This window comes from Condylura cristata, unplaced genomic scaffold (assembly GCF_000260355.1).
Source record: "Condylura cristata isolate star-nosed mole 26May11 unplaced genomic scaffold, ConCri1.0 scaffold00008, whole genome shotgun sequence".
Lineage (NCBI taxonomy): Eukaryota > Metazoa > Chordata > Mammalia > Eulipotyphla > Talpidae > Condylura > Condylura cristata.
This window is the reverse complement of record NW_004567109.1, coordinates 53,219,886-53,247,819: the sequence shown is the minus strand read 5'-3', so window position 1 is coordinate 53,247,819 and position 27,934 is coordinate 53,219,886. Positions and strand designations below refer to the sequence as shown.

At 32.7% G+C, this 27,934-nt stretch overlaps 1 protein-coding gene across 4 annotated transcripts in view; it reads right to left on the bottom strand.

The window, feature by feature from the left end:
• The window catches only part of SH3GLB1 (SH3-domain GRB2-like endophilin B1), a 33,227-nt gene that overhangs the window by 4,129 nt on the left and 1,164 nt on the right, over window positions 1-27,934 (bottom strand). For 2 of the 4 annotated variants that reach the window (XM_012722739.1, XM_004679180.2), the window contains exons 2-9: window positions 18,648-18,789; window positions 15,691-15,819; window positions 13,422-13,555; window positions 12,396-12,488; window positions 8,643-8,729; window positions 7,108-7,131; window positions 3,438-3,527; window positions 2,933-3,033 (exon numbers count right to left, since the gene is read on the bottom strand). In XM_012722739.1, the coding sequence (XP_012578193.1) occupies window positions 2,933-3,033; window positions 3,438-3,527; window positions 7,108-7,131; window positions 8,643-8,729; window positions 12,396-12,488; window positions 13,422-13,555; window positions 15,691-15,819; window positions 18,648-18,684 (695 nt within the window). In that variant the 5' untranslated portion in view covers window positions 18,685-18,789. The remainder of the gene's footprint in view (window positions 1-2,932; window positions 3,034-3,437; window positions 3,528-7,107; window positions 7,132-8,642; window positions 8,730-12,395; window positions 12,489-13,421; window positions 13,556-15,690; window positions 15,820-18,647; window positions 18,790-27,934) is intronic. The other 2 variants (XM_004679181.2, XM_004679182.2) reach the window with 2 other exon arrangements.

The window sequence follows — 27,934 nt, the reverse complement described above, 5'->3', positions numbered from 1 at the left end:
ACCCCAGTTCTGTATACATAAATAAATTACCCTTTAAAAAAAAAATCTGCCAGACTATACTTTCTTCTCTGGCTACTGTTCCACACTAAAACTCTTAGAAAAAATTATTTAAACTTATCATCACAATTCCTCTGCTTTATAGTCTTAAGTTACAATTAAGCTTTGCCCCTACTGTTCCACCAAAATCACTCTCACTGAGGTAAGCAATAACTGCTCAATAATAACCTGACTTATCTAGTGATCACAACAGACCACTCCCTTCTATATCATCATCTTCATTTGACTTCTAGGCTATACAACTGATTTACATTTTACCTTTTTGCCCACTCGTTAATAGGTTCCTCAGTAATCTATATTGGAGTACTTCAGGGACAGTCCTTAGTCTTCTTTTCTCTACCTATACTTGTTCCCCTGATGATTTCATTTAGTCTCAGATTTAAATATGACTGATGCTGATGACTTTCTAATTTAAACTTCCAATTTACTCCCCCAAACATGTGACTTGCATATATTCAAATTGGGTATCTCCATTCAGATATTTTAATAGACATCTCTAATTTAATAAAATTGGGCTTCTGATACACCTATGTGTCCTGCCCACTGTGACTTGCTCCTGCTGTGGCGTTCACCATTTTAATTATCCACAACTCCATTTCAGTTGCAGATAAAGCTGCAGTGATTTTTGACTCCTCCAAGCACCATACATATAAAGTCTGTCAGTATATCCTCCTTATTCTACCTTTAAAATACACCCAGGTTTGACTATGCCAAGAAGAGTATTTGGAGACAGTTGAAACCCTACCTAAGTGATTGCTGGTATTCAGTTATTACTTACTAGCAACACCACTATTAGAATGATTAATATTACACCTGACTCTACTTTTTAGAAATCATGTTTGAATTTTTAAGGTAGGTCTGGATGAAATGTGAGGCTTTGCATATTTCTCTATACACTGTCTTATAAGCCATTATCTGTCAGATTATAAAAGCCACGTATTTTCCCCAGTCTCTATCAGAATTCTGAGGGCAGAGAGACAAGCTAGATTTTCTTCCTTAGAATAATAGCCCTGGTTTCCCTTTATGATGTTTGAGCTTACCCTAAAGTACAGCAACTAGATTTTGTTCAAATGGATATTTTAAGAGTTTATCTTAAAGTGCAGTAATAAGTAAAAACTTAAAAGGCTAAGGTTCAAGCATTGTGTGGCTTTAAGCAGAATACAAATATGAATAGTAAACAACATCAACCCCTTTCCTCAGCTCCTGTAGCAAGAAAAATAGAAAAGAAAGTAGTAAGTCTTCTTTGGCTTAAAGTAGTTGTAATGACATGGGGGGAAAATGGTGTTCTGTTTTCAGATATTTATACCACTAACTTCAATATAAAAAAGAGTAAATTCTTCTGTAAATCTTACTATGATAAACAGTGATATTAGATTACAATTCAGTTTTAAGATCTGAAATTGGTTCCTAGATAGGCATTCTACTCTAGGTCTAGTTTGAAGAATAGACAGGACATTTTTAACTTATCTCCTGAAATAACTTCTCTTAATGTTCTTCCTTCAAAAGTTACATGAAGTCTTGTCTTAATGGTTCCACACCATTTATATGGTTCTGACATTATCGACCATATCACTTTTAATCTGATCACTATACTCCTGTCAGAATCAAGAACTGTCAGTTCTCTCAGCTTGTCACATTATTTTCTTTGATATGTGAATGTGTATATGTGAATATATATATATAATGTGTACATATATATTTTTTTCTTTTGCCTGGAATACTTATTCCTGTCCCTTTCTATATCTTATTCTTTCTTTTTTTAAAGATTTATTTTTGTACATACAGAACTGGGGTATAGGCCAGAGGCTCAGGGGTGGTGAAAGGCTTCACCAGAGACAGAGTGGGGAGCAGAACAGGTAGATCTATGAAGTACACTGCTGACGGGAGCAGCGGGTGGGCCAGGAGAGGTCTGCCACGCCATGTGGTCACTTCCTGGGTAGGCGGGAATCGAACTCATGCGGTAGTGGCTTTAGCCTCTCAGTGCAGTGCTTTAACCCGCAGCACCACCAGGGAGGGCCCATCTTATTATTTCTAAGGTAATTTCATCAATGAAACTTTGCCAGACCTACCTAAGTCATAGCTGTCCCTTACAGTAACTTGTACTTTTATATCTTTTCATATATTATATGCCATGTCCACCAATGTCCTATATTTCTACAAAGACTTTAATTGTGAGAACATAGGTCATGTATCATTTTCTTAAAACATGAGCTCTTTGCTAACATAAACAATGTCCTATATTTCTACATAGACTTTTAATTGTGAGAACATAGACCATGTATCATTTTCCTTCCAGTGACATCTTAAAATGTGAGCTCTTTGCTGACATAAATCTAGACTATACAGGAACATGGTATATATATGGCAGATGTTCAATAAATATTTGATGAATAAATGACTAAACTCTGTGCCTTACATGCTATCATTTTGCTTTATAGTATATCGTTACACTCAAAATAGTATCAGTGGGCTCGAAGTCTTAGAGACATATTCTAAAACCTTTTCTGTTTAAAATGTGATAGTAAGTATACATTAAGAGTAAGTATACATTAATCTCTTAAAAACAATTTTCAATCAAATCTATACCTTTCTCAATCATATATAAAGGTATTCCAGAGAAAAATGAGATTTCAAACACTGTCACTGTAAAGGAATTTACTTAAATTCTCTTCTCTGTTAACAGTCTTCTGTGCTAAAGAACTCAAAATGTTTTTGTTACCTCAGAAATCTAGTAATTACTTTTCTTAAAGAACAATAACATTTTAAGGAAGTTAATTAAAACATTCAATTCTCCTAATTATCATCTATATTAATTCACACATTAAAAATCTGAATTTTTTCTCTTATCAGGAATTTTGTATGTGAAAATTATTACCTTCCCAGTTGTTTCTGTAGGTCTAACATGTACTGGTAACATTGTGCATAGTACGTCATCTGCGCTTCTACAAAATCATTCAGACAGCGAAGGTGATGGGCCTGTAAGGGAAAGTCAGTCAGTTTTTTGGCTCTGGAATCTACTTAAAGTAGCAAATGATAAGAGGAGACAGAATACAACACTGAACTCAGAAAAAAATCATCAATGTCTAGCATTTTACTACATGGCTTATTAAAATTGACACTGGTTAACAGTATAACATAAACTGTTTATTAACAAAATCAACATTTGGATATGATGATGGTGAGAGAACTAGGGATTCGCTGTATGTAGAATTTCAAATACGTTTTATTTTTCATAAAATAAATATTTTTTATTTTTGGAAGTGCCACAATTTAAATTTCCTTAGTACATGACTGAAATAGTTCCTTATTTTCTTTCTAAATTGCTTTATGATTTATCAAATTTTTTTGTTTCAAATGAATTTCCAAGACTGAACACTCACGTGTGTACTGCTGATTCCCTCTAACAGAAGTCTGGTAATCTCTGCTTGACGATCAAATTCACTTTGAGTTATTCTTAATTCCTGTTCAGACTTAAATTGGAAAATAGTTTTAGAATCTCATTGTAAGACTTTATTCTATGTACATTTATTTGGGCAGTTAACAAAAATCCTCTAAACCTCAAATGATAATCTGGCAATTTTCTAATTCTGCTTTGTATCTAAATTAATCTCTGGTTTCTAGACCTTAGCTTTTTATATATTACTCAGTCTAGACAGACTGGTTCCTTAACAGTAGCTGGTTTAAAAGAGTCTATTACTGCCAAAGTTTAATGATATATACAGGAACACCTAGAAAAACTAATAGCTAGTACATCCTCTAGTATCAATTTTACTAAATTTTAACATTTACGAAATCTTAAGATTACTAGTTTACATGTATAAAATACTGCAAGTGTTCAGAATTAGTGTAGTTATAATATTTCGAAGCTAAAGACCGTCTTAAATCTCAAGTGAAAAAATTCAGAGCAAAGCTATAGGTTTATAACCCCTTATGTTTAGTTATCAAACATATACCTGTTTGCAAGGACTCAGTTGTTCTTAGATTCTTTCAAATAATTTTTTGTTCTCCATGAGGATTATTTTTAGTTTTCCTTTCAAGCTTTACATACAATATGCCTTAAGTAAGAATATCCATAGTTGTGCTACAATTTTTCTGTAATGTATGGGTAACCTTTAAATAAATGGTGTTCTGGTCAACCAGCTCTCATCGAACAAATAAACAAAAGCTCTGAATTTCATGGTATAAACACTCTTCAACACAGCAGATTTCAAGCTACCAAGCTGAACTCACTAACCTGTGAGTTAGGAAGAGTGGTGCATAGCAACACATTCTACTGAATTAAATCATCTATTAAAAGGTTAGTCAGACTAAACAGTCACTAAAAATCAACATCACGTAAAAACAGTAAATACTCCAAATAGTGTCCTCTCAAACTTTTAGCCAGAGCTGGGTGTATGTAGTAAATGAGGAGGAGAAAATAAAATTTTAGCTCTTACTTTATTAATAGTTAGCTTACCTCCCCACTGGGAATCATCAATGACATAGTGATTGTGTCATTAGATATGCTACATCTCTAGGATTAATGGCTCCCCCTTCTCCCTGCCATATCCGAAAACCTACAGTATTTTCAAGACTGTAGTTAAGCATAAAAATAAGGACCTAGCCTTTTTCTTTCTCATCTCCCTCCCTCTCCTTCACTCTGTAGAAGTGTTAATCCAGTCAACCAGTTAACAAGGAGGTAGCAGCAAATTAAACAATCAGTTAGTACATTCAGTCTCATCCCACTGCCAAATGGTAGAGGGGACTAAGAATTGACCACTAGAATCGATTACTTATAGAAATAAGTTTGAAAAACTCAGTAAATCAGGAGTTAAATTTACGCGACTAAAACAAAAATACATGGTACTTTGATAGTAGGGCTAAAGTCAGCTTCATCTGGAAGTTAGTATGAAGTAGAACAAAGTCCCATGAAAAGAAGGAACCAATGTTCTTCCTAAGAGAAATGTTAAGAAAAAAAATTGCTTCAGTGTCATCTTTGCAATTTTTATTGTTCTTTTTGGTTCAGTACACAAATTTTTTATCAGAAGTAACCACAGTAAATTAAATTACTTCACAACTAGTTGCATTTGTGAAAATACAAATGTAACAGTATTTAACAGAAATGACAGAAACATCTAAATGGGGGAAATTTCTATACAAGGTATTAGCTAGCAAGCAAGGTTTGAGCTCTAAAGTGATCAAGAGGGCTTGAGTCTGAAGAAGACATTAATGTTTTAAAGCAGAGAACATCAGAAATATGCATATATGTATATATTAAAAAAAGTCATTAAGGAAAAGGGATCAGTCTTTAACACATAAGGAAAATGTGACTAATTGTGAAGAAAGCTTAGGAAGTCAACTTTCTATACAATCTAAGCTTTATATTTAGAAAAGGCATATGATAGAAAAGAAATGAATCTTATTTCTTAATATCACTGAAATTTGGGTCTGCATAATCAATTTACTTAGGAAGAATATGGTCCACAATAGAAATAGAAAAGTGGTTTAAAGAGATAATGAATTTAAAGGGTTTTTATTCTATCCTCCAGATTTCTTAATTTTATAAAGATGCAGAATTGTATGGAAAAGACATTTTGCTGCTTTGAATTATTGTGACTGGGCTAACTGACCTCTAGTATGTAAATATTTATATATCTGTTGGTCTGTGATATCAGAACTGGCTAACCTGAGGCATTTTCTATGACAATTTTGGTAGTGTTACCTGCGTTATTTATTTTTTTTAATGAACTTACATCTTAACATATTCCAGAAATATACAATTTTAAAATGTTTTTAATTCTATTGATTTCCTGAAATTTATTTTATTTAAAATATAAACATGTTTCATGAGTTTCTTCTATTATATCAAATATTTCTCAAGCTGGCAGAGAATGCAGAATCAAATAAAAAATTTTGGTACTCCTATATGCAAACCAAAGGGGAAGAGACCTGGATTTTGTTCAATCTCTTACTTGATGCCCATTTTCATGTTAGAGTTTTAGGAAAAAATCAGAAAGAAACCACAAAGGAATTATAATAACTAAGTTCATAAAAAGATTCTACAGAGGGGAATGAGAGTATTAGGTCATGAATTCGTCTTGTATTTCGCAGTCCTATAAATGCTTGATAACCCCTGAAGGAAACAGACTGTATAGCCAGGAATTCTACACATTCAGAAGTTACAAATTAACATTTGTAAAATTACTAATAGTCATGAGCTATAATTACTACCTGTCCCTAATCCCCAGCAATTGTTCTCATCTGGAGATCGGATTTTGGTAGGCTTGAACAGAGTAAATAAAAACTGCTTATGTAGACCTCAAGTAGTAGTTGAAGCAAGTCTGCATTAAAGTCATTAATTTTATTCCTTGATTTCTTGCTTAGATACTTGATTTTGCAGCCCTGAGAAGATTAGCCATGGTAACACAGGCAGAGGAACTGCAATGAACAGTCACATGGATAGCTTCTAAAACTGACAGTCGTGACACTGAGGGAGGACACTACAAACTTCAAAATTAAACAATGAATCTAAATTGTTACATAGTATAATAATGACTATTCATAATAAATTGCTCTACCTGTAAGTAAAATTAAGTATATGTTATCCTGTATCTAGTATAGCCCAGAGTAAAGTACTTTTATACAAACATTTTCAACTGGACTTGCTGGAAAAATTAGCTTTGCTACTGGAACCAGTTTTAGTTAGAAAACTCATTTATGTGACATGACATGTCCCATTTTCTAATAACAACAGGACAGTGTTAACTGTATTTTATGTAACTGTCATATGAATAGACCAAGTTTAATCTGTCTTTTGCCAAGGTATTGTAAAGATTACTACTGAATACTGTGTTGAGCACCAGTGAGTGCAACCATATCTTTGCTACATTATTTTACTGCTCTATGGAGCATCTACCAACCAAACAGACATAAGCTTTTTATAAAAAGTTTCAGACTTTACCATCTATAGTACAAAGGCTGTGAGTAGCCCCATAGTTGTTGCCCAATATTTACTGAGTGAATGACAATTAAATTTTTGTTTCATAATTCTGTAGTTTAATATTTACTTACTTTTGTCACTTCCTCTGCCCAAATCTAGCCAGCATTAAAAATTAGAGAAAAATATAGAGCATGAAAGAAAGTTGGAATTTAATATTTCCTACAACTTAGTATAGAAAAATGTAAATATTTTAATTCAAATGACATACTTTTCCAGAATCACATGAACAGATTAAACAGTGGTAACTAAGTTAGTACAGTTTAATATACTGTGAAAGTATGCCTTCATATATTTTTGAATCTTATGTTAACTCTAAAGTTAATAAGAATAACAGGTTGCCCAAATAAGGAATAAACAATCCCTATTAGTTCTAGTTACACTATTTATAAAATGATAGGTTTGCCCTACCTGATTTATAATTTCTCACTTAGGTCTAACATTTTAGGAAATTAAAATATAAATTTGATATAGTCAATTTGGGGGTGAGGGCACAATAAACTTAAGATATAATGAACTTAAAAAAATGACTTGTGTTACATACATCTTCCTATAGTAATGACATAAGTAAAACTAATGCCTAATAAATAAAAATGGGACTATAATTGTTATAGGATATTTCTACCTAACATTAAGGAAAACCCATGACTTAAATACTAAATTATCATTGACTAAATTGTCTCACATTTTTAATTTTCAGTTACCTACAGTAAGGACAATGGAAATATATTAATGCATTCTCTTGCTATCTGGAGAAAGCCCTAATTTAGCCAGGGCATTAATAATTGTAATAGTTAAAAAAATGCATTTTACATTTCTGTATATTACATGGATTTCCCTCTCTATATTTAGCTTGATGTTACTAGAATAAAAATAGTAAAGTTATTGCCAATATATTATTTTTAACTGTGTACTACAGACATGCCATGTCTATTGAAGTAATATGTCTAGAAGTATAATACCAAACACTTTATATATAAACCTTTATGGGTACATTTATATACTTTTTGGGAGATTTTACTAATTTGTTTTGTTAAAAATATTTTTTAATTCCTAACATCTCAAAAACTTTCTAAAATAGAATTCAATAAATACATTGGCTATTATGTAGCACTATTCATTCCCAATTATTGCCCAATACTATCACTACCCTTGCAACTTTCTTAATAAGCAATGGATGGAGAATAAGTCTCACTAAGATAAACTAATGGTATTTGTCTTTGACTGGAACTGCTGAGGAAATTACTTTTATGTTGAGTTTGGGTGAAAATAAGGTAAATGCTGAAGATACTAAGAAGTTAAGTCAATTTGTATACCTTATTTATACTCTTCTCTAAGTTGTGCCACCAAAATTAACACATTTCATTGCATTAAAAAGACACTATATGTAGAAACTCAAATTCCAAAATTTGAATTTGGCATAGCTAATGTATTTGTCAATTAGAACAGACAAGTTCTTTTCTTCAAAGCCCAATATTACTTCAATTAGTATGCCCTATGTTAGACATAATGATTGCATGTCTTTGTCTATTTCAGACTTTCACATGCAACTTAATAGCAAGAGAAGGCACTTTATTTAAGATGTAGAAAACACAGTAGGCCAACAAACCTTCAGCCATTTTACATGCAGGAAGTTGAGCATGTAAGAGAAATTTACCATAATGTTATCTCCTTCAAGGCGAGCTGAGTTTAGTTGCTTAAGTGCATAAGTAAGAGACAAAGAACACATTATACCAATGAACACAATGAAGCAAGTTATTTCTACACAAAAAAGAACATACAAATATTAGAAAAGCTGGTAAAATACTTTAAAAAACCCAACTATATTATTCTATAGAATTCATAGTGATGTCTATTCAATTTTTCTAAGAGATTTAAATTTTTAAAGAGAAAAACCACAGTTGATGTTTACTTTAAAATTAAGTCATTTACGGAAAGCATGTCATTTTAAAACTGCCACAGTTACCTATAATTTTTACTAAATTTCCACCTATAAAGATCATTCTTCCTACCTATAACTTTCCTATTTAAAGAGCAGCTCTATTTTATAAATGGAAGATGCCTTCAAGTATGTTCTCTTTCAATCAGCCTCAGCCAGATTTTGGCATATCCTGAAGAAATATGAAAGGCATATCAATCCTTGCATTTTTAATAAGTTTTAAATTTCGTATGTACAAGAAAGTTAAGGTTGTGTGATGATGCCATAATTTACTTTGTTTACAGATTATAAAGATTTGGATTACGGGGGAAATGCTTAAATGGGCAGAGGGACATACTGGACACTGTATTTGAAGATGGATTTTCCATCATATTGTGATACACAAAAGAGTTCTGGAAGTCTCTAAATATTAGAGATTTTAAGATCAGGCTTTTTTTTCTTCTCAATAAAAAACTCTAGAATATATACTGTATAAAGCTTACATAAAACTAAGATTAGCTTTATCAATGCAGTGCCTTGTAATTTCAGTTATCTGTTTCTTTGACATAAATTTTACACTACTTCAAAACTGTGCTTCGTTCCATCATTACACACTGAAGTATGTTTTTTCTTTTGGGTTCAATTTGTTTATTTTTGAGAAACATTTTTTATTTCATTTTACCACTCTGCAACATACAAAACACAGATTAGTCAAAGAACAATACTGGATACAGACACAATTTTTTTTTTTTACTGATAGGACTAATCATCAAAAAGTTTAATCTGGTATACTAGACTGTAAACTCAGGGAAGCAGAGATTTTGTATTACTTGTGAACTACTCAGTATTACACCTAAGTTATTGAATTAACATTCAGTAAACAGAAAGAGGCCACAAGAAACTAGTAAATAATTAAAAAATACCATGCTGATATGCACAGGCCCCAAACCTTACAGAGGAATAACTAGTCACAAAAACCACTCATGGAAATTTATGAAACATTAAAATCAAAGTGGGAAGTTAGAGAAACCTCTTCAATGGCAAAGTAGGAGCCAAGTAATGTATTAAAGAAGCAAAAAATAAACCTAAACACCTTTTAGTTTCCATTTTTCTGTATTGGTCAAGTAAGTGGAAGAGAAATACAGAAAAAATTTTTTAAAAAATCACAAAATGTAGGCATGCCTCAAGAATTTAACTGATTACAAATTAAGAGGAGCTTTCCTTCCCAAAGTTTTCCAGATTCACTGCTATAGTTTGAAGAAAAGCTGGTTATCTTGGGGGAAAATAATACAAATAAAATCAGGAAATATAAATTTATACCTAGAGTAACATTTTTAATATTTGGCTGCACTTAAATTTTATTTTCTGCAATATAAGAATTCTATAAAAGATGTATATAAGATTATTGAATAAAGTAATTTGTAAAAATCTTTCATTTTTATTTTAAACATAAAAATTCTCATGTAAAAAATTCTGTCCTAAAAAATACACAACACAGATAAATTGTCAAGATATTTTCTGTACAAATTAAAAAAAAACAAAACTCAAAATTTGTCAACTATCATACTTTAGGTCTTAACAGATTTTAACAGCAGTGGTAAAATAATTTAGAAAGATCAAAGGACCTGAAATACAATTAGGTTCATGAGCTTTCTAGCACATTTCCAGGTAAAAGAAGTAGACTTTTATAATCTTGTAATGGTGCTTAGTAAAGTTTTGTACTGACACTGATTATTCCATAATCATTACTGGGCCTATATAAGCATTTTGAATGAAGAGATTCTACTCTAGTTCAAACATTTATTTCCAAATGAGGCTTACTTGCTTAACATTTTTCCTGATTAGGAAATGAGTATATCGAAAACAAATTTATATTTTATTATATTAAGTTTATTATTAGGAACTAGAAACTAATCATAATTTAGTTTATTGTCACTTCCAGGAATCATTTGTAAAAGTTCTGATTCTGCAATAAGTCTGTGTAGGGAAGGAAAGCCGTTTTTGAAGATGATCATGATAAATACTGAGGTAAAAATGTCAGTGGATTGGGAATTAATGTTCTGTCAAATACTACTCTTCTCCAGCAGTTGCTAATACAGAATTTTCAAAATGGAAACCATCTAGTCTAGAACAAAATAATTTATTTCTTTAAGGGGTTGGGATAGCTTCCTAAATCATCATTGCCCAACACCAACTTACCAATTTTAGATTTCACACTAAATACTCAAACTTTTCTATCCCCAAACAAGAGAACTACAATAAAATTCTGCCAGAATGTGATAATATATTAATCAAGGCAATAATGCTTGATAGCTATAGTTAGGAATTGGAAGCAGAAAGACGTGGGAATATCATGTCTCTTAACAAAACCTACTCCTTAGTTCAAATTAACTAAATAGTTAATTCTTAATTTATTATTCTTAATTTAGTAACTAAAAAATTAATTCTTAATTTATTATTCCTCTAATAAATACAGGCTTGTTTATATTATGCTAGTATCAACTGAAATTTGAGTAATCTCTTCAAAATTTAGAATGGAGGTATAGACAGTATACATATTAAATAAGAAGCTTATATATAAAAAAAACTTTTAATGTACATATATATAAAATCACTTTATTTTAAAGGTGATTATGAGACTTGATTTTAGGAAAAATGTATCAGAACATATTCATCCAAATGAGTTACCTCCTCTTAAAAATAGTCACCAGAGGCCCTCCCTGGTGGCGCAGTGGGTTAAAGCACTGCACTGAGAAGCTAAAGCCGCTTCCGCATGAGTTCAATTCCTGCCTGCCCCGGAGGTGACCACATGGCGTGGCAGACATCTCCTGGCCCACCTGCTGCTCCCCTCAGCAGTATACTTCATTGATCCGCCTGTTCTGCCCCCCATTCTGTCTCTGGTGAAGCCTCTCGCCACCCCTGAGCCTCTGGCCTGTATCCCAGTTCTGTATGTACAAATAAATAAATCTTTAAAAAAAAAAAAGTCACCAGGAGTCCTTAAGCCTGTATTCTTGGTGACATCTTTAGTGAATGAATCATGGGAACCACATCTAATATTTTAGCCACACACAAACATTCTCAAACTTGATTTATTCTCATAATTACTGTGTTTCTATTTCAAGTATAATAAATCTACCTCCAAAGGACATACTTGCCATCACCACGGAGGATATTTAAAGAACACAACACAACTTTAGTAACAAGTGCATTGTTGAAATAAGAAAGTTGCCTCTTGATATGACTATTTTCTACTAATTTGGATGTATTCTGATAAGTATTTAAAATCACAACAACAATATCCTAAAGGTATGTATATTCCAGTCATAATGGTAGAATATGGCTTACATGAGAAATGAGGACATAAAATTACATCTGAGTCAAATTATTTTTCAAGTTTTAAAGTTATTAACATAAAGTATTCTTCTATTAAAAAATACTACTTACTGAAGCTCTAGTTTCTGCAGCTTTTGCTTTTTTTAGTCTGGTTTTTGCAGCATCCAAATCCAGTCTCTTATTCTGTAATAGTTTCCTTTCTTTCTATAAATATAGTAAAGAGAATAAAAAGACTAGCTGTGCTAAAATCCACAAAGATACATAGTTAAAAGTACTTTTCTTCTTTAAATATATATTATCTAATAGGCAAGGATTTATGATTACAAAATTAGCTACAATGTGACCATTCAGCTGTCTGATCCCCTGGTAATGAATAAATATTAGTGTGATAGCTTAAAATTTCCTTAGAGGAACTTCCAGTTTCTACAATAAGTCCTTAGAGGAACTTCCAGTTTCTACAATAAGTCCTCAAGATTTCATATCTCAAACTTCACCCTACTGACAATCTAATGTGTTTTAAATTATATTTCAACTAGGTGGTCTTTCCTCTATCTAAGTCCAAATACGTGCTTACCCTAAGACAAATTTATTTCAAGTAAGAGCTGCTACAATATTTTGTAAGAAGAAATCCGAGTCTTAAAGTTTGAAGAAGTAGTTCAATAAGTAGCATTCTTGCAAAAATCTTAAGTTTGGGAAATGATATAATGCATATGTGTAAAAAGATAATGAACGTCTAAAGATACAAAAAGACAGGAGGTATAAAAGTCAAAAATACAGTTTATAGTGATTAGATTTCTGGTCCCTAATTTAAATTAGGGTGGTGTTATGGTAATAGTATGGTGCTACTGTGAAACACAATTTTATTATTTTTCCAAACAACAGATTTTCATGCTGGTAATAACAATGGATGAAAAGGAAGCTTATTAATTAATAATACTACAAAGGACATAAAAGAGTCTATACCTCATTTGTTCTTAATTTTGATTTAGTTCGATTTTCTGTTGAAAGTAACTAGCTTGGCTGTTATTTAAATGCTCTAGTTTGCCACATTGACACAACCATTAGCTTTTAATCATTAAAAACTTCAAGTATAGCTCTAAATTATTTTACTAAGAAAGGTAGTATTTTTCAACTCACAGCAATTGTTTTGTAATCTCCTTCTATAAAGTTTCTTAATGGAGTGAGAAAATTTAAGGCTGATGTCTGAATTAGCTCTCTGTCTGCTGTTCCAATTCGTTTTTGTGTTTCTCCACATTTAATAAGAGCATTACCTAGAAAGGAAGAGAGTTTTTTGTTTGTTTGTTTGTTTGTTTTAAACACTATCTGCAATGTCAAAAGTAAAATCATATAAAAAAATTAGCAATTTGATGTTTTAAATTAGCTGTTACTTGTTTATTTAAAAAATAAAGGTAAATTTAAGATTATAAATATCTAAATGAAAATAACAATGATTAATTTCTTACCACAGCATAGTTAATTGTACCAAGTGTACCAATGGGACAAAAGTGGACAGTAAGATATTTATAGGCGCAGTTCAAATAGTATATTATGCTTGTAACAGTATAAAGCTTAAAATATATTTTCAAGTAGTTATAAAATGTTGTCTTGTTTCTGCATTTATGTAATTACCTACAAATAATAGTTTATACTATATCTTAAATTAAAAACAATTTTTTTTAAAGAAATAATTTTTGTATTCAAGAACTAGGTATAGGCTAGAGGTGCCTGGGGGGTAAGATGATTCACTAGAGACAGAGTGGGGAACAGAACAGACAAACTGACTGAAATACACTGCTGAGGGGAACAGTGGGTGTGACAGGAGAGGTCTGCTGTGCAGTGTGGGTTAGCTTCCTGGCCAAGGATTGAACTCGTGCTACAGTGGCTGTGGAAAGCTTCATAGTGCTGAGACTTAGCACCTTGCCCCACCAGGGAGTCTCCCACTATATCTTAAATTAAAATTAATCCATGTTTTACACCATATACCTACAAATACGCTAATGTTGAAATAGAACAAGTACAGAATAAAATCACAAGACCATTGTATGCATTTTATTTCTTCCTCTTAGGCTGAGATTAATTTCAATTACTAGCTGTGTGATCATGGATAAATTATGTAATTTCTCTAAGATTCAGTTTCTTTGTCTTTAAAATGGAGATATAAAATTTGCATTTTAACTAGTATATGAGAATTCACTGAAATAATACATATTATTACATAAAGCTCAACACAGTGGTAAACTCAATTTTAGCTAGTATTGATTATAAATAAACAGATTCACATACCCAATTCTAATAAAATGGGTATCACTAGATTTCCTAGAGGTACAGAGTAAGCGAGCAGACTAAAAAAGGAAAAACATAGATTTTGTTCCACTAGACTGTAAACCTGGTGAAAAAAAGGGTTGGGGGTACTTTTTTTTTTTTTTTTTTAACCACAGGCTCTAACTACATCAGGCACAATCAGGCAGTTAAAAATCTGTCTAATGCAGGGGTGGGAATTTCACAGGGACTATACCCATCATCAAGATAAGAAAGCACACACTGTGTAAGAATGAAGAATGATGTAAAAATACATAAAATAAAGATGCATATAAATATACATAAAATATATAAAGTAAATAAAGTATATAAAACAATATATAATATATAAAATAAATAAATAATAAAATAACAGAGTTTAGAAACTGAAGTATAGAAATGTTAAGCATTTTCTGACTTCTGAAAGAATTCTCCTTTGAAGAATACAACATAAAAGTTTTGAAGTTGTACATCTAAAAACCAGCAATGGATTTCATATCATTTAGGTTATTTTCTGCTGATGCAGACAAGTACTAAAACTTATGTTCATTTAATCCAAACATTTATGAGATATTTCATAAACAGTACTATGATGAAATAATTTATCTACTATTTTATTTCCAAAGGACAAAATTTTTTGCAAAAGTTTTAGTATAGAGAACTGTTTACCATGAACACTAAGAAAAGAAGCTACAGAAATCTGTGTCATGCTGTGAGAAAATTAATTTGAGGTAAAAAAATAAATGTATAACTTTGAGATTCTGGGTTATATATTAAAGAATCCACAGCAACTAATAAAGTTGGTATTTCAGTAAAATACAATTATAGAAAATTATATACAAGAGAAAAGTAGAAATGCCATGTAATCCAAATATCCAGAGGCAAGTACTTTAATATAGAAACTGTTGAGAAATAAAAGTGATATTATGTAAATAAAAACTGCAATATACCACAAGAAATATTACAATACAAAATTTTGCATACAAAATTTTAACCAAAAAAAAATCTAAAATTAATTCTACTAAGATTAGGTAACTGTTAATGCTGTTAATGTTGACATTAGTCTAGAAATAAAGGTATTATCAGATTTTATTGGCCTTTTGCTTACCATAAGCTGTGCCTGGGCCAAACTCTGTCCCTGCATCAATCATATATTGTCCCAAAAGTTCTGGGTTGTTTATACGACTTGGAGCTTTTCTATCCAGTTTCTCATAAACAAATTCTTCTATCCTGGCATCTAGGAGAAAGGTTTAAAATTACCAGTTATTTCAAAACAGAACTATTTAAAAGAGTGTCTAGTGTATTAGTATTAAAAAGATTGCAACTTCTAAAGTAAACTTAAAGTTAGCAAGCTTTAAAGCAATGTACCACCCTTGCTTCATTTGTATAGTTTGTCTCTTCTCTCTAGTCCACACCTCACTGATCCATTCCCACCTCCAACTCTTAAATACAGGCATGGGAATTTAAGAAGCAGAACAACGCAGGCTTCAAATAGTCTAGAGGTTAGTAATATGAAACCTTAGCTAAAAACAAAAACTTATATTTAAAGTACATAAATATGTAGATGATCTCTGACCATGTCTTCACACAAAAGATTTTATCATTAAAAATAAACTTAACGTCCTCCCTGGTGGTGCAGAGGGTTAAAGCACAGCACTGAGAATCTAAAGCCGCTTCTGCATGAGTTCGATTCCCGCCTGGCCCGGAGGTAACCACATGGCGTGGCAGACCTCTTCTGACCCGCCCGCTGCTCCCCTCAGCAGTGTACTTCATTGATCCGCCTGTTCTGCTCCCCGGTCTGTCTCTGCTGAAGCCTCTCGCCACCCCTAAGTCTCTGGTCTATACCCCATTTCTGTATGCACAAATAAATAAATCTTTAAAAAAAAAAACTTAAAATATGACAAAAAATTAAGCAATAACAAAACATTAATAAAAATGAATGAAAATCTGAATAATTACACTTGGCTACTAATACAATTGGTCAGTGTAATAGTGAAGAAATACACATTTACATTACTGCCTAAAGCAAGGTGCTTCAAAGACATGAGAAAAAAAATAGCTTTCAGAAACATTATTAATTCTCCAATCTAAGTAAGTTAAATATGTTCATTCCCTTACCATAGCTCATATAAGTAATTCTTCTATAATTGGAAGTTTGATATAGTAAACTGAAAAGTTTACAATGAGCTAAACCAGCAACATAAAAACTTTAGAAATTGGTAAACACCTAATAAACACTTGGAATCATACTCAAAAAACTGTTACAGCATCAGAAGGGTTTTTAAGCAGAAATAGACACATCTTTAGTTAAAATCAAAATAAATGAGTTCAATACATAACTGTTTAGAAGATGCTAAATTTCAGAACAGCATTTTCTTACTGAAAGCAATTCTTAACTTTGCTGTTCTTTCTACCTGTTTGATCAAGTATTTAAAGTTGATTTCATTCAGTTAATAAAATTTTGGTATATTCATGCTTCATTTCAACATTACCTATTATCAATAGGTAATAATGAAATTTTAAAATATACAGGTAATTCTGCTATGTACAAAATAAATTTCTGAAAAAAACCCACGTTCTGGGAAACCATACACTAAAAATAACAAGGACTATAGGAAAAAAGAGGATCGTTCTGACACTCAAAAGCTGTATATGCCTTTCTAACATAGAGCATGTGCATGTGCACACAAAGCACTGTTACTACCTCAGAAGTTGACACTAGTATGAAGTTGTATTATATGACTGATTATGACACCATTTTTGTTTACCAGTTGGGTATGAACTTATCTGCCATTGAGAAAAATGTGTAGGACAACTGACAAAGGTTAATAACTCTTGACTGAGCAAAGAATGAACAAAAGGAAAAAAATGTCTTTTTTTTTTTTTAAAGATTTATTCATTTATGCGTACAGAACTGGGGTACAGGCCAGAGGTGCTGGGGCCGTGAGAGGATTCACCAGACAGAGTGGGGAGCAAAACAGGCCAATCAACGAAGAACACTGCTAAGGGGAGCAGTGGGCGGGTCAGGAGAGGTCTGCAGCGCCATGTGGTCACCTCTGGGGCAGGTGGGGCCCGAACTCATGTGGAAGTGACTTTAGCTTCTTAGTGCTGTGCTTTAACCCCCTGTGCCACCAGAGAGGGCCTGTCTACTTTTTAAGTGCCATGATATGTAATTTAAGTGACCTTAAATTAGTAAGAAATATTACATGGTGTCCAATAATAACAGGTCTCACTCAAAAGTTTGAAAGGCTTGTTTAAAGGTCAACACAATTTAAATAAGCTGGCACAGAATTACCAGTATTTTTATCTCTTGAGATTTATGTGCTACCAACAATGTTTATAGCTTGAAACCTTAAGTTAATATCTAAAAGTAACAAAGTATTTCACATGATATCACACACTGAGGAAATGGAGAAGGAAAACTTGGGTTGTTGTCTTGCCCTTCAGTTCTGATATGTAAAGCTCATACTGAAAAAACTGAGCATCAGTTCTAATTCAAATTCCACTTTCTATTTAACTATGTTACATTAGACAAAAAAAGCTTACTTTTAAGTTTCATTCTATAAACAATTACTGTGTACTATATTTGCAAGGTCATTGAGTTGGGTGATCTGAAAAATCTGAGTTGTCTGAAATTAAAGGGCATAATTTATGTAAAAATATAAAACATAACAAACATAAGTAACTGATAACTATTTAAGCTTTTACATAATGTTTCCTTAGTTATTCCCTTTAATTTTTCATCTCCCGGAGAAAAACATGATTTTTTTTCATAGCCCTTTATATCTTTTAAAGAAATTTTCAGTCACTGTGTGAAACTGAACTTTCAAGAGGATTCTACAAAGGCTAAAAAAAGTAATTTGCCAATTTTATTGTGTTAGTAAGTATACAGAAAATTGTTTATCACCCATTTCATCATTTCATGTGTGTGCACATGTGCATGTGCACACACATACCCATATATCCCAAAGCTACAAACCAAAAAATTCTGATTTCCAATAGTTATTACAACTTATGACTACACAAAATAAAATTAGTAAATAAGACAAATGTAAAGTTTCTTACTTGGATTTGGCTGCAATAACACTTCTGTTTGTTTCATTATTTTTTCTGTCCATACTTTGGTACACTCAGCTTTGCTAAGAAGGTTCTCTAAGTGAGCATCCAATTCTGTCTTCTCAGCCTGGCCAAGCTTTTCTTCAGTAAACTGTTATTGATTATATATACACATATAAATAAATATATTTCAAATACATTTTAGAAACAGCTATCAAAAAGAAAACTCAAATCCAAACAATCCCACAGAAATAAATACTTGTCTGTAAACCAGTATATATAAATGTTCATACTGTAATTTATCCGTAACTATACTATGGCACTCACTTATGATGACTGTATTTTATAGGTAATATAACTAACATGTATCTTTAGTTTTGCAAAAATGTATAGTGGGAATTCTGCAGTACTTAACTGCCTGGGACACATAATATATAAATATTTCTTATATGTAAATGTAGGATAACATAATGGTAAAGAGTAACAGTACTGAGTCAATTACATCTGAATTCAAATCTGAGCTGCAATGCTCTGTGACCTGAGCAAGCTTCTGAATATTTATTCCTTAGGTATCCTGTAAAAAAAAGAGAGACAAAATGTATCTTATAGTACTTTGAGAATTAAGTGAGATTATATATGTAAATAATTTTGTTTAGTGCCTGGTAATCATTACTTTAATTTTATTTACTTCCCTCCCTGTTTTGACTTTTAAAAGGGTTTTTGTATGCACTGTGGCTTTTTATTATTGGCACTTCAATCACAAAAGGTAGATAGGCTTTTATGTAATGTTTGGGAAACTATCGTTTAGGCTGTTCTTTTAGGATATATTCTGGCTAACTTCTGGAACATATCCTATTAAAACTATAGAGGTATCTTTTAGAAATCATGAAATGTAATTAAATATACTCAACACATCAATTTTTATAAAGTACCTTTTTCTTTTAGGAAATGCAGCACTTCCCATTTAATAATGAGGGAAAAAATTTCCATGCGATTTTCATAGCGACTTCTACATAATTTTAATTAAATATTAGATGTGTTAATTCAAGCTGCTTATCATGTACAATATTCCTCTAACACCTCTAGCAATACTGTTTCTGTGCTCATTAGTCATTACTCAGTTCTAGCTTACAAAATGAAATGTTCAGTTTGTTTTTTTCTCCTCTCATTTCTTTAAAGTATCTTCTGCTGCTCTATTTTCCTGAGTTTTATTATGTGTTTGTTTCAGTAACCTAACATTTCAATTGATTACCAGCTAGCACTTTTAGCAGAAAGGCCCTTTAGACTCTTACTGTTAAAATTTCTGATTACAACTCAACTTAAAATACTGTACAGAAATAGTGATAACACTTCTTTAGCTTTCATAATTCCTTAGGGTCATTTTATGACTGGACAGTAGCAACGTCCTGGCCCAATGGGCAGAACAGAGCAATGGATGTCCAAAGTTACAGCTTAAAGTCTATAAACTTGTAGTGCAGTATAATTTTGGACAGGACAATTGGATAACCATACAATCTCTTTTTTTGAGAGAATTCAGATATTCTATACAGATCTCTCAAATTTCTAAGCCATAGACTTCCTACAGTGGTATAGACTTGAATTTTACATTTACCTCCAATGGTTAAATAAGAACATCTCCTAGATAAAGCAATTAAAAGGAGAGAAAGGGCACAGATCCAAGTACACATCATCTATAAAGGATGAGCAACTAGTAAAAATTCTTCACTTAGCACTTTAAAAATTGGACTGTATACACCAATTTTCCCTTAATAAGCAAGTATATTTGTTTGTTCATTCCACTCATAACTTCAATAACAATTTGCTGAGCACTTACATATGTGCTAGGAGTGACCAAAAGATAGACAGGGTCTTGGCTCTTAGGACGTTTACATTTTAATGGAGAAGACAGTCAAAAAACAAGTAAGTAAATAACTTGATAATAAGGATAAAAAAGACAAACAAACAAACAAACAAAAAAACCCACAACCAGTGAAATAAGGAGCAGCAGAGCCAGTTTTACTGTTTCTTGAGAGCAACTACATGATTAACTGAGTGAATTTATGAATGCAAATCAGAAGAATTCATTCTTCAGGGAGAGAGGGGACCAGAAAAGTCTTCACTGGGTGTAGGGGATACACAATCTGGGCCTGGAAAACCAAATGTTAATAGGCTATGTAAAGATCTAAGGGATGAGTAAAAAGAGCTTAGTCAAGAGTGTGGAAGGTAAGAGCATAGTGCCCTCCAACAACTTAACAGCTGCATTTCTAGAGAATTCATCTTCATGCGTACTAAGCAGCATTTTCTGCAAACATTCTTAATTTATATTTAAAATCAAGAACAGATTAACACAACAATAAACACAATAATTTAAAAATCAGTATTAGGCCAATGTTTCTTCAAGATATTTGCCTAAGAACTAGAAATCATGGTCTCAGTTACAGGAGAGTTAAATGAAAAAAATTATCTAAACATATATGCCTAGTTTTTCTTAGCATGTAAATTATGTCAGACTTTAATAAGTTTTAGAAACACCATGGGATTAAAAGGCTAGAAGCAATAAGAAAACAAAAAAAAAAATCATAAAAAAAAGTACAGGCTAGAAATAACAATGTTCATAAAACAGTCATTAAAGAAATAGTTATCTTATACAAGCTAGATTTCCAAAATTTCTTTCCTGTTAGTATTTCAGAGAATCAACAATTATAAAGTTAATTATTAGGAAAAGAAGAAGCCATTTCAATTTTTGATCAAACAACTTGCTTGTTTATTTAAAACTTTCTTGGTGATTCTTATGATAACTATTATAGAGTATCCTCATGGTATTACTTAATACACACTTTCAATTTTTTGACTAAAAAGGAATGTGAAAGTATAGTACAGCATAGATGAGTATTTGCTGCATGTCATTCAATTGTATTAGTTTCAACAAGTAACAAAGAAAATAAAGTGACTTAAAGTATGCCTACACACAAATATAAACAGGGTTTTCACTCTTAATTCAAAAAAAGGAAAACCAAAACAAAACCATTTAAAGCTGCTCAATTCAGAAAGGGAAAAATAAATTGTTTAGTTCAGAAGAAGGGAAAAACAAAAACAGAAGGCTTAAGTATGAATAATATAAAGTGTCTGATTACAGAAAACCTATTTTGAAAATCGAAGTTCTGTAGGAAGACTCTAGCAATAAATTCTACTGATTGACCTCTCCTGTCTGGCCTGCTGCTCCCCCTAGCAGAGTATTTCAGGAGAACCACCCGGTCTGCTCTCCTCTGTCTTTGGTGAATCCTCTTACCTCCAAGCACCTCTGACCTACGCTCCACATCTACACATAAAATAAATAAATCTAAAAAAAAAAAAAAAAAATCAACTTGCTGTCTGTTTTCATTTTCTAAAAGTGAAAGTTGTTTTTTTCACTTACACCTTTACTTCCCATTTCAGTATGTTATATATAGTCATGTACAGTCTTCAATTTTTTTTTAACACAAGACCATTTTTTTTACAAGACCATTTTTATACCATTTTTTAAAAAGATTTTAAAATTTATTTATGCATACAAAACCTGGGGTGTAGGCCAGAGGTATGGGGTGCGGGAAGGGCAGGTGACAGGATTCACCAGTGACAGAATGGAGAGCAGAAAATGCAGCTCTACTGAAATAAACTGCAGAAGTTTGCTGTGCCCTGTGGATCACCACCTCCCAGGAGGGATTCCTTGCCTCAGTGGCTGCTGAGAGCTGCATAGTGCTGAGACTTAACTTCTTGAGCCACCAATGAGGCCCTACTTCTGTATTCTTAACAGTGTTAGGGCTTAGTGTATTTTTTAAAGAGCTATATTTTATGCACTACGTGGTGCACTGTATACCAAATACTTAAACGTCTTGTCATATAGGCAAGAATCATAATTTCAGTGATGAGCTTGGTTAAATATTTTACTCAAGGTATCAGTATTGGGATTCATTTTCATCTGTATGAATCCTAGTTTTATTACACTGCACTAGTCTTCCACTAAATACTTACTGATTTAAAAAAATAGTATTTTCTATCAATATTATGGATAAAATTTAAACCTCTATCTTTGTGTCTTTGTTTATAGCATTCTGGGCAGCTGTATCCTGTAGTCCACCTCAGCTTCCTACACTATTCAATAATTAAGTGAAATTAAGGGTAATAGCCTTAATTTTACCTAGAATGAGTAACTAAAAATTAAATATTAATTCTGATAAAAATTAGAATATTGCTAATGTTATAGATTTAAATTGAAATTTTAAATTTTATTACTTAAATGTGTAACTTTAAAAATATGGTATTTTCCGGCCCTCCCTGGTGGCGCAACGGGTTAAAGCACAGCACTGAGAAGTTAAAGCCACTTCTGCATGAGTTCAATCCCCGCCTGCCCAGGAGGTGACCACATGGTGTGGTAGACCTCTCCTGACTCGCCCACTGCTCCCCCCCTCAGCAGTGTACTTCGTCGATCTGCCTGTTCTGCTCCCCACTCTGTCTCTGGTGAATCCTCTCACCACCCTTGCACCTCTGGCCTGTACCCCAGCTCTGTATGCAAATAAATAAATCTTTAAAAAAGAATATGGTATTTTCCATTTCTTAGCAGTTTGGGGAGTCAAGGATTTTTTCCCACCGTTCATCAGAAGGTACAACATATTAAGGAAATAAAATAGCATGATATTTATACATACAGTATTCTCTAAAACATTTTAAGAGTATCTCCTATGATAAATTAAGCAGTTATCTCTGCTAAATTAAGAAGGTTTAAATTACTAATCAAAACTATAGGGTATATTTTTGTATGAAGAATATTTTCTTCTTCTGGCTCTTGTCCTCAAGGATTTTATTTTCTTAATACTGCCAAACACAAACATAAAACACAAACATAAATAGATCTTTTGCAGATGGACAAAAGACCTATTCTTTTCTAGAAAAAGATACCTAAAAATTTAAAATTTTATCCTTAAACATTTAGTTTTCAACCTCTTTATGTTTCTGGTAACACCTGTGAATTAGAAACTATTGCTGATTTTAAGCATATGCATTTTAAAGAATTATAGCAGCCCATTTATTAAAAACTTTTGTGAAAGTAGTCTACAATAACAGAATTATAGAAATGCAAACTCAACATTCTTTGAAGTGTGTTTTGATGTACAATTATTTCATATTTCCTACATTAATCTCCCTTTTTTCATGTATTTTTTCTCAACAGTGCTTTAAGGGAAGGACTGTCTTTATCAGCCAGATTATGCCAGGCACTATCATCCTTCATTTACTTCAGCATAGGCATGTAACCAATATGAAATGAGGAGTACAGGTTCTATGCCCTACTTTACTAAAAAGAAAAAAGGATTCATAAAAGGCCTACAAGAAAAGTCTGTGATCAAAGACATCTAATGTAATCTTTTACCTTTTAGATCTTTGGGTGAAAGTAATGTAAATTTCTGTGGGAGTAAATGTGTAACACAGATTCTAAATATAGTGTACCAGCAAACTCTATAGCATATTTTTCTCAATTGATACTTGATGTTGGCTGTTCTTTGAAATTACTTGAAGCTCTCAAGAACACTGATGCCAGATCTAAACTCTAATATTTCTATTTAAGCTATGGTATATATAGTCTGTTAAGATTCCTCGGGTAAATTTAAGTGCAGCTGAGACAGGGACACACTGTTCTAAGCTCATACATTATTTTAACATCAGGTAAACAGACCATCATCTTCTTTGTAATAGGATAATTAAATTAACATCAATAGCACTAAAAGATATGAATAGTGTTTGGGAAACACTAAATATGCAAAGATTTTACATAATGAGTAGATTCTGAAGGGTATATGTCTTATTAGATTTTGAGACATGTGGTGAAGTTACTGAAGTTTAAATTCATTAAAGGAAATGGGATTACAGAGGGCTTGAGAGCATGTTTGGTCATGCTGGAAATCTACCCAGATAGAATCTGACAGGAGTTAGTGGAGGGCAGTTGATACCTTAGGACATGCAATCTTATAAAAGATGTGGAAACCATACAGAATTTTTAGAATTCCAAGGAACCATATGTAACAGTACATTAAAACAAAAATTAAGAAGAAAACACAAAATTGAAAATGATACAGAATTTCATATCAAACTCCTGTGTTTGAAATGGACTTGAAGAAGTCTGGGCTGAAGACTTACTCAAAGAATAAATGGCTTTCATGACACAAAGCAACAGCTGAGCGAGGATTGTATTCTACTGTTAAAAACAAAAAGCACCCAAGTGCTTCATTTATACATTTTGCCTTAACATTCTTTTTAAAATACCAAGGCATAATAAAAAATTTTTTAAGGGTAAGAGTGGAATGATGAGATCCATTTGTATGCTTAAATATATATATAATATATGTAATATGCAACATAGTAGTATAAATATTTTATATGTAAATATATTAAAAGATAAAAAATTCCACTTTACTTTTTATAAACAAGAAACAAGTTAATTTTAACTTAAAAGAATTTCAAGTCAAAATAAAGAAAAAATGAAAATAATGTATAGCAGTTGGCCAACCACGTGTTGGTATCTTGAGATATACCTTGATCTGAATGGAAATTATTTAGAAATGTGAAGGCTGAATTCCACTTCTACTGCCCTTATTGCTTACAAAGAGTAACTAACTGGCGTAGCTCTTAGCTATTCTTAGCATAAAGCTTGGCACTTGTGGCATTATACTGATATCAGCTTAGTTTAGAGAAGAATCTCTATTACTGACTCCTGAAATGAGAAAGCAGTGTTTTGTTGAAAAGTACAATATTCCAAATTTGACATGCTACATTTGAAGCCATCTTTTCCTTACATATTTTATTTAAAAAATAATAATAAAGTGAAATGGCATAAACAGGTAACCCAACTTTAAACATTTCAACGTTCTGTCCAATGTTATTGCAATTATCACCTCTTTGGTTTTTCTTCTGAAATATTTTAATGCAAATCTCAAGAATGAGATGTTTTGACACAATATTTCAGAATACGTGAAATCTCTCAGTTATAGCCTTAATATAAAAAGATATTAAAGGAGATTGTTCTTCCTGAAATTTGTCCCTTCTCAGTAAAAGGTTCAAGCCAAAACCCTGGAGTCATCCGTGACTCATCCTTTTCTCATACCCCCAAAGGCAATCTAAGAAGCAGGACTGGAGAGATTCTTACTCTTCCCTGCATTCTTCTACAAAAGCCATGCTGCTTTATTTTTTGTTTGTCCTATGGTCAGCTATGGTTTCCTCACTGGTCTCTCTAATATGTCTGCAACCTCAGTTTTTTGCACTTCATCACTCTGCCTGGCATGCTTTCCCTCCAAAAAATTGGCAATAAATTACTATCTTCAGATCTGTTTGAAACTGATCCTATTAGAAAGGGTTTCCCTGACCATTATGTCTATACAACATGGCAATAACTGCCATTCCTGCCATGAATCTGTCCCCTGACTTTTCCTCTATCACCACCTGTTATATTTACTAGCTTGTCCTCTCTTGCTAGATTGTAAGCAGTAAGAGGGTACATACACATTTTGTTGCTTTTACTCATTGCTGAATTATCAGTATCCTGAATAGTAGTGACAAACATGGAGAAGGCACTAGAAGTATTTAAGACTGAAAATATTTGAAAACTGACAAATTAGGATAGAATTGAAAAACTTTTTCCTAAAAGATTTTAAAGGAGTTTAAACTTCATTCAGGAAGTATATCGTTTCAGCATTTTGCCAGATTACCTTTTTAAAAGGAGGGTCTGCTGATAATTCATATTTTAGTATGTGTCATATTTAAGCAGTGTGGATTATATATCTGAAAAACCTGTAACTGTTTAAGAGTGGCATTATTTAGTGACACGCCCACATGCAGCATCTAGAGTCATAGGGAAGCCTCATTTAGATCTAACACCAAAGACTCAGCCTCTAAACAGGCAATCTTACACCTCACAAATCAAAATTAATCAATCACTTACTGCACCTTGTTTTTGAATTATTAGAAGTAGGTTAATTTAAGAAATTGCTGTAAAGTTTAATGTTGTTTACAATATTCCTTATACTGAAGTAGGGAAGGGGGAGAAGAGGGTGAAGGCAGCTAACCTAATTACTTACCATGCAGATTTTGGAACTTGTAAATCAAGACCTAAAAGAAATTTCTCCTCTTAAGTGTTATTTAAGTGTTACTGAAATGTTCAAATTATATTTGATGATGTTTAAGGTCTCTCTAGGCTGGAGCATTTTATTATTATATAATATCCTAAGCCTGCAATACTTAGCCAGGAAGAGAGAAGCAGCTTGCAGTCATCGTTGAGACAGCAGTGAACTATTTACTAGTTATTTACTAGCCATGCAAGTTAAGCAAGTTACTTAACTTCTCTGGTACTGCTTCCTCATATATAAAAGGGTTTTAGTAACATCTCCCTGGCAAAGTTCCAGAAAGGGCTGTCATAAACCCAGCAAAAAGTCTGACTTTTTTTTCATAATAAAGTTGTTACCTCACTCAAGTTCTATCACTCTTTTGCCAAGAATAGGGCAACATGTAACATCAACTATGTCAATAAAATTGGGTTACAGGAGACAAAGGAAATAGGAAAGAAATACAACTGATTTACATTTCAGCATTTGTAATTTGGTATGCAACCCTAGAAAACAATTTCTGTTTTCTCTTTGTAAGAGAATGTTGCTACTGTGACTATGTCATTTACTTAAACACCAGATTGTTTATAAACCATGTTGTGGTGAAATTTACATCTGTTCATAGATTTAACTGACTTGGCATAATGTGGGTGATGACTGTCGAAAACTGTCCAAGTTCCCCAGTAATGACACTTCCTTGGTTGCGGAATACCGCGAGATAGCTAACTTTTCCCCTTCCTGCGGACTTGAAACATACCACTGTCACTTGCCTGTGGACACAACGAAAATCTCCCTATCGCTCCCTGCCCTACAGTGGGTGCTTCCTATTTTTAGAGTAAGTGGAAAGCCCCAAACTCCAGTTTCCGTGGCCTTGGCAGTCTGGAAGACAAGTGCTGATCTCCATTTCTCCCACAGACCGCCAAGCCCAGAAACGGCCCTTGCAGGGGAAGACAAGGCTGGAGGGAACTGTTGGCAGTTCTCCGGGTTGAGGGGCAGGAAAAGGAAACTTCCTTCTTGGACTTGGCGCGGCGCTTAAGAGAAACGAAAAGGAAAGGGTGGGGGTGGTGCAAGAATGGTCTCTGTTACCCCGCGGGACTCGCCAGGCCTCCGCCCGCCAGGGGAGGGAGGTCACCCGAGCACCGTCGTCGTGGGGTCGGGAAGGCGGCCCTA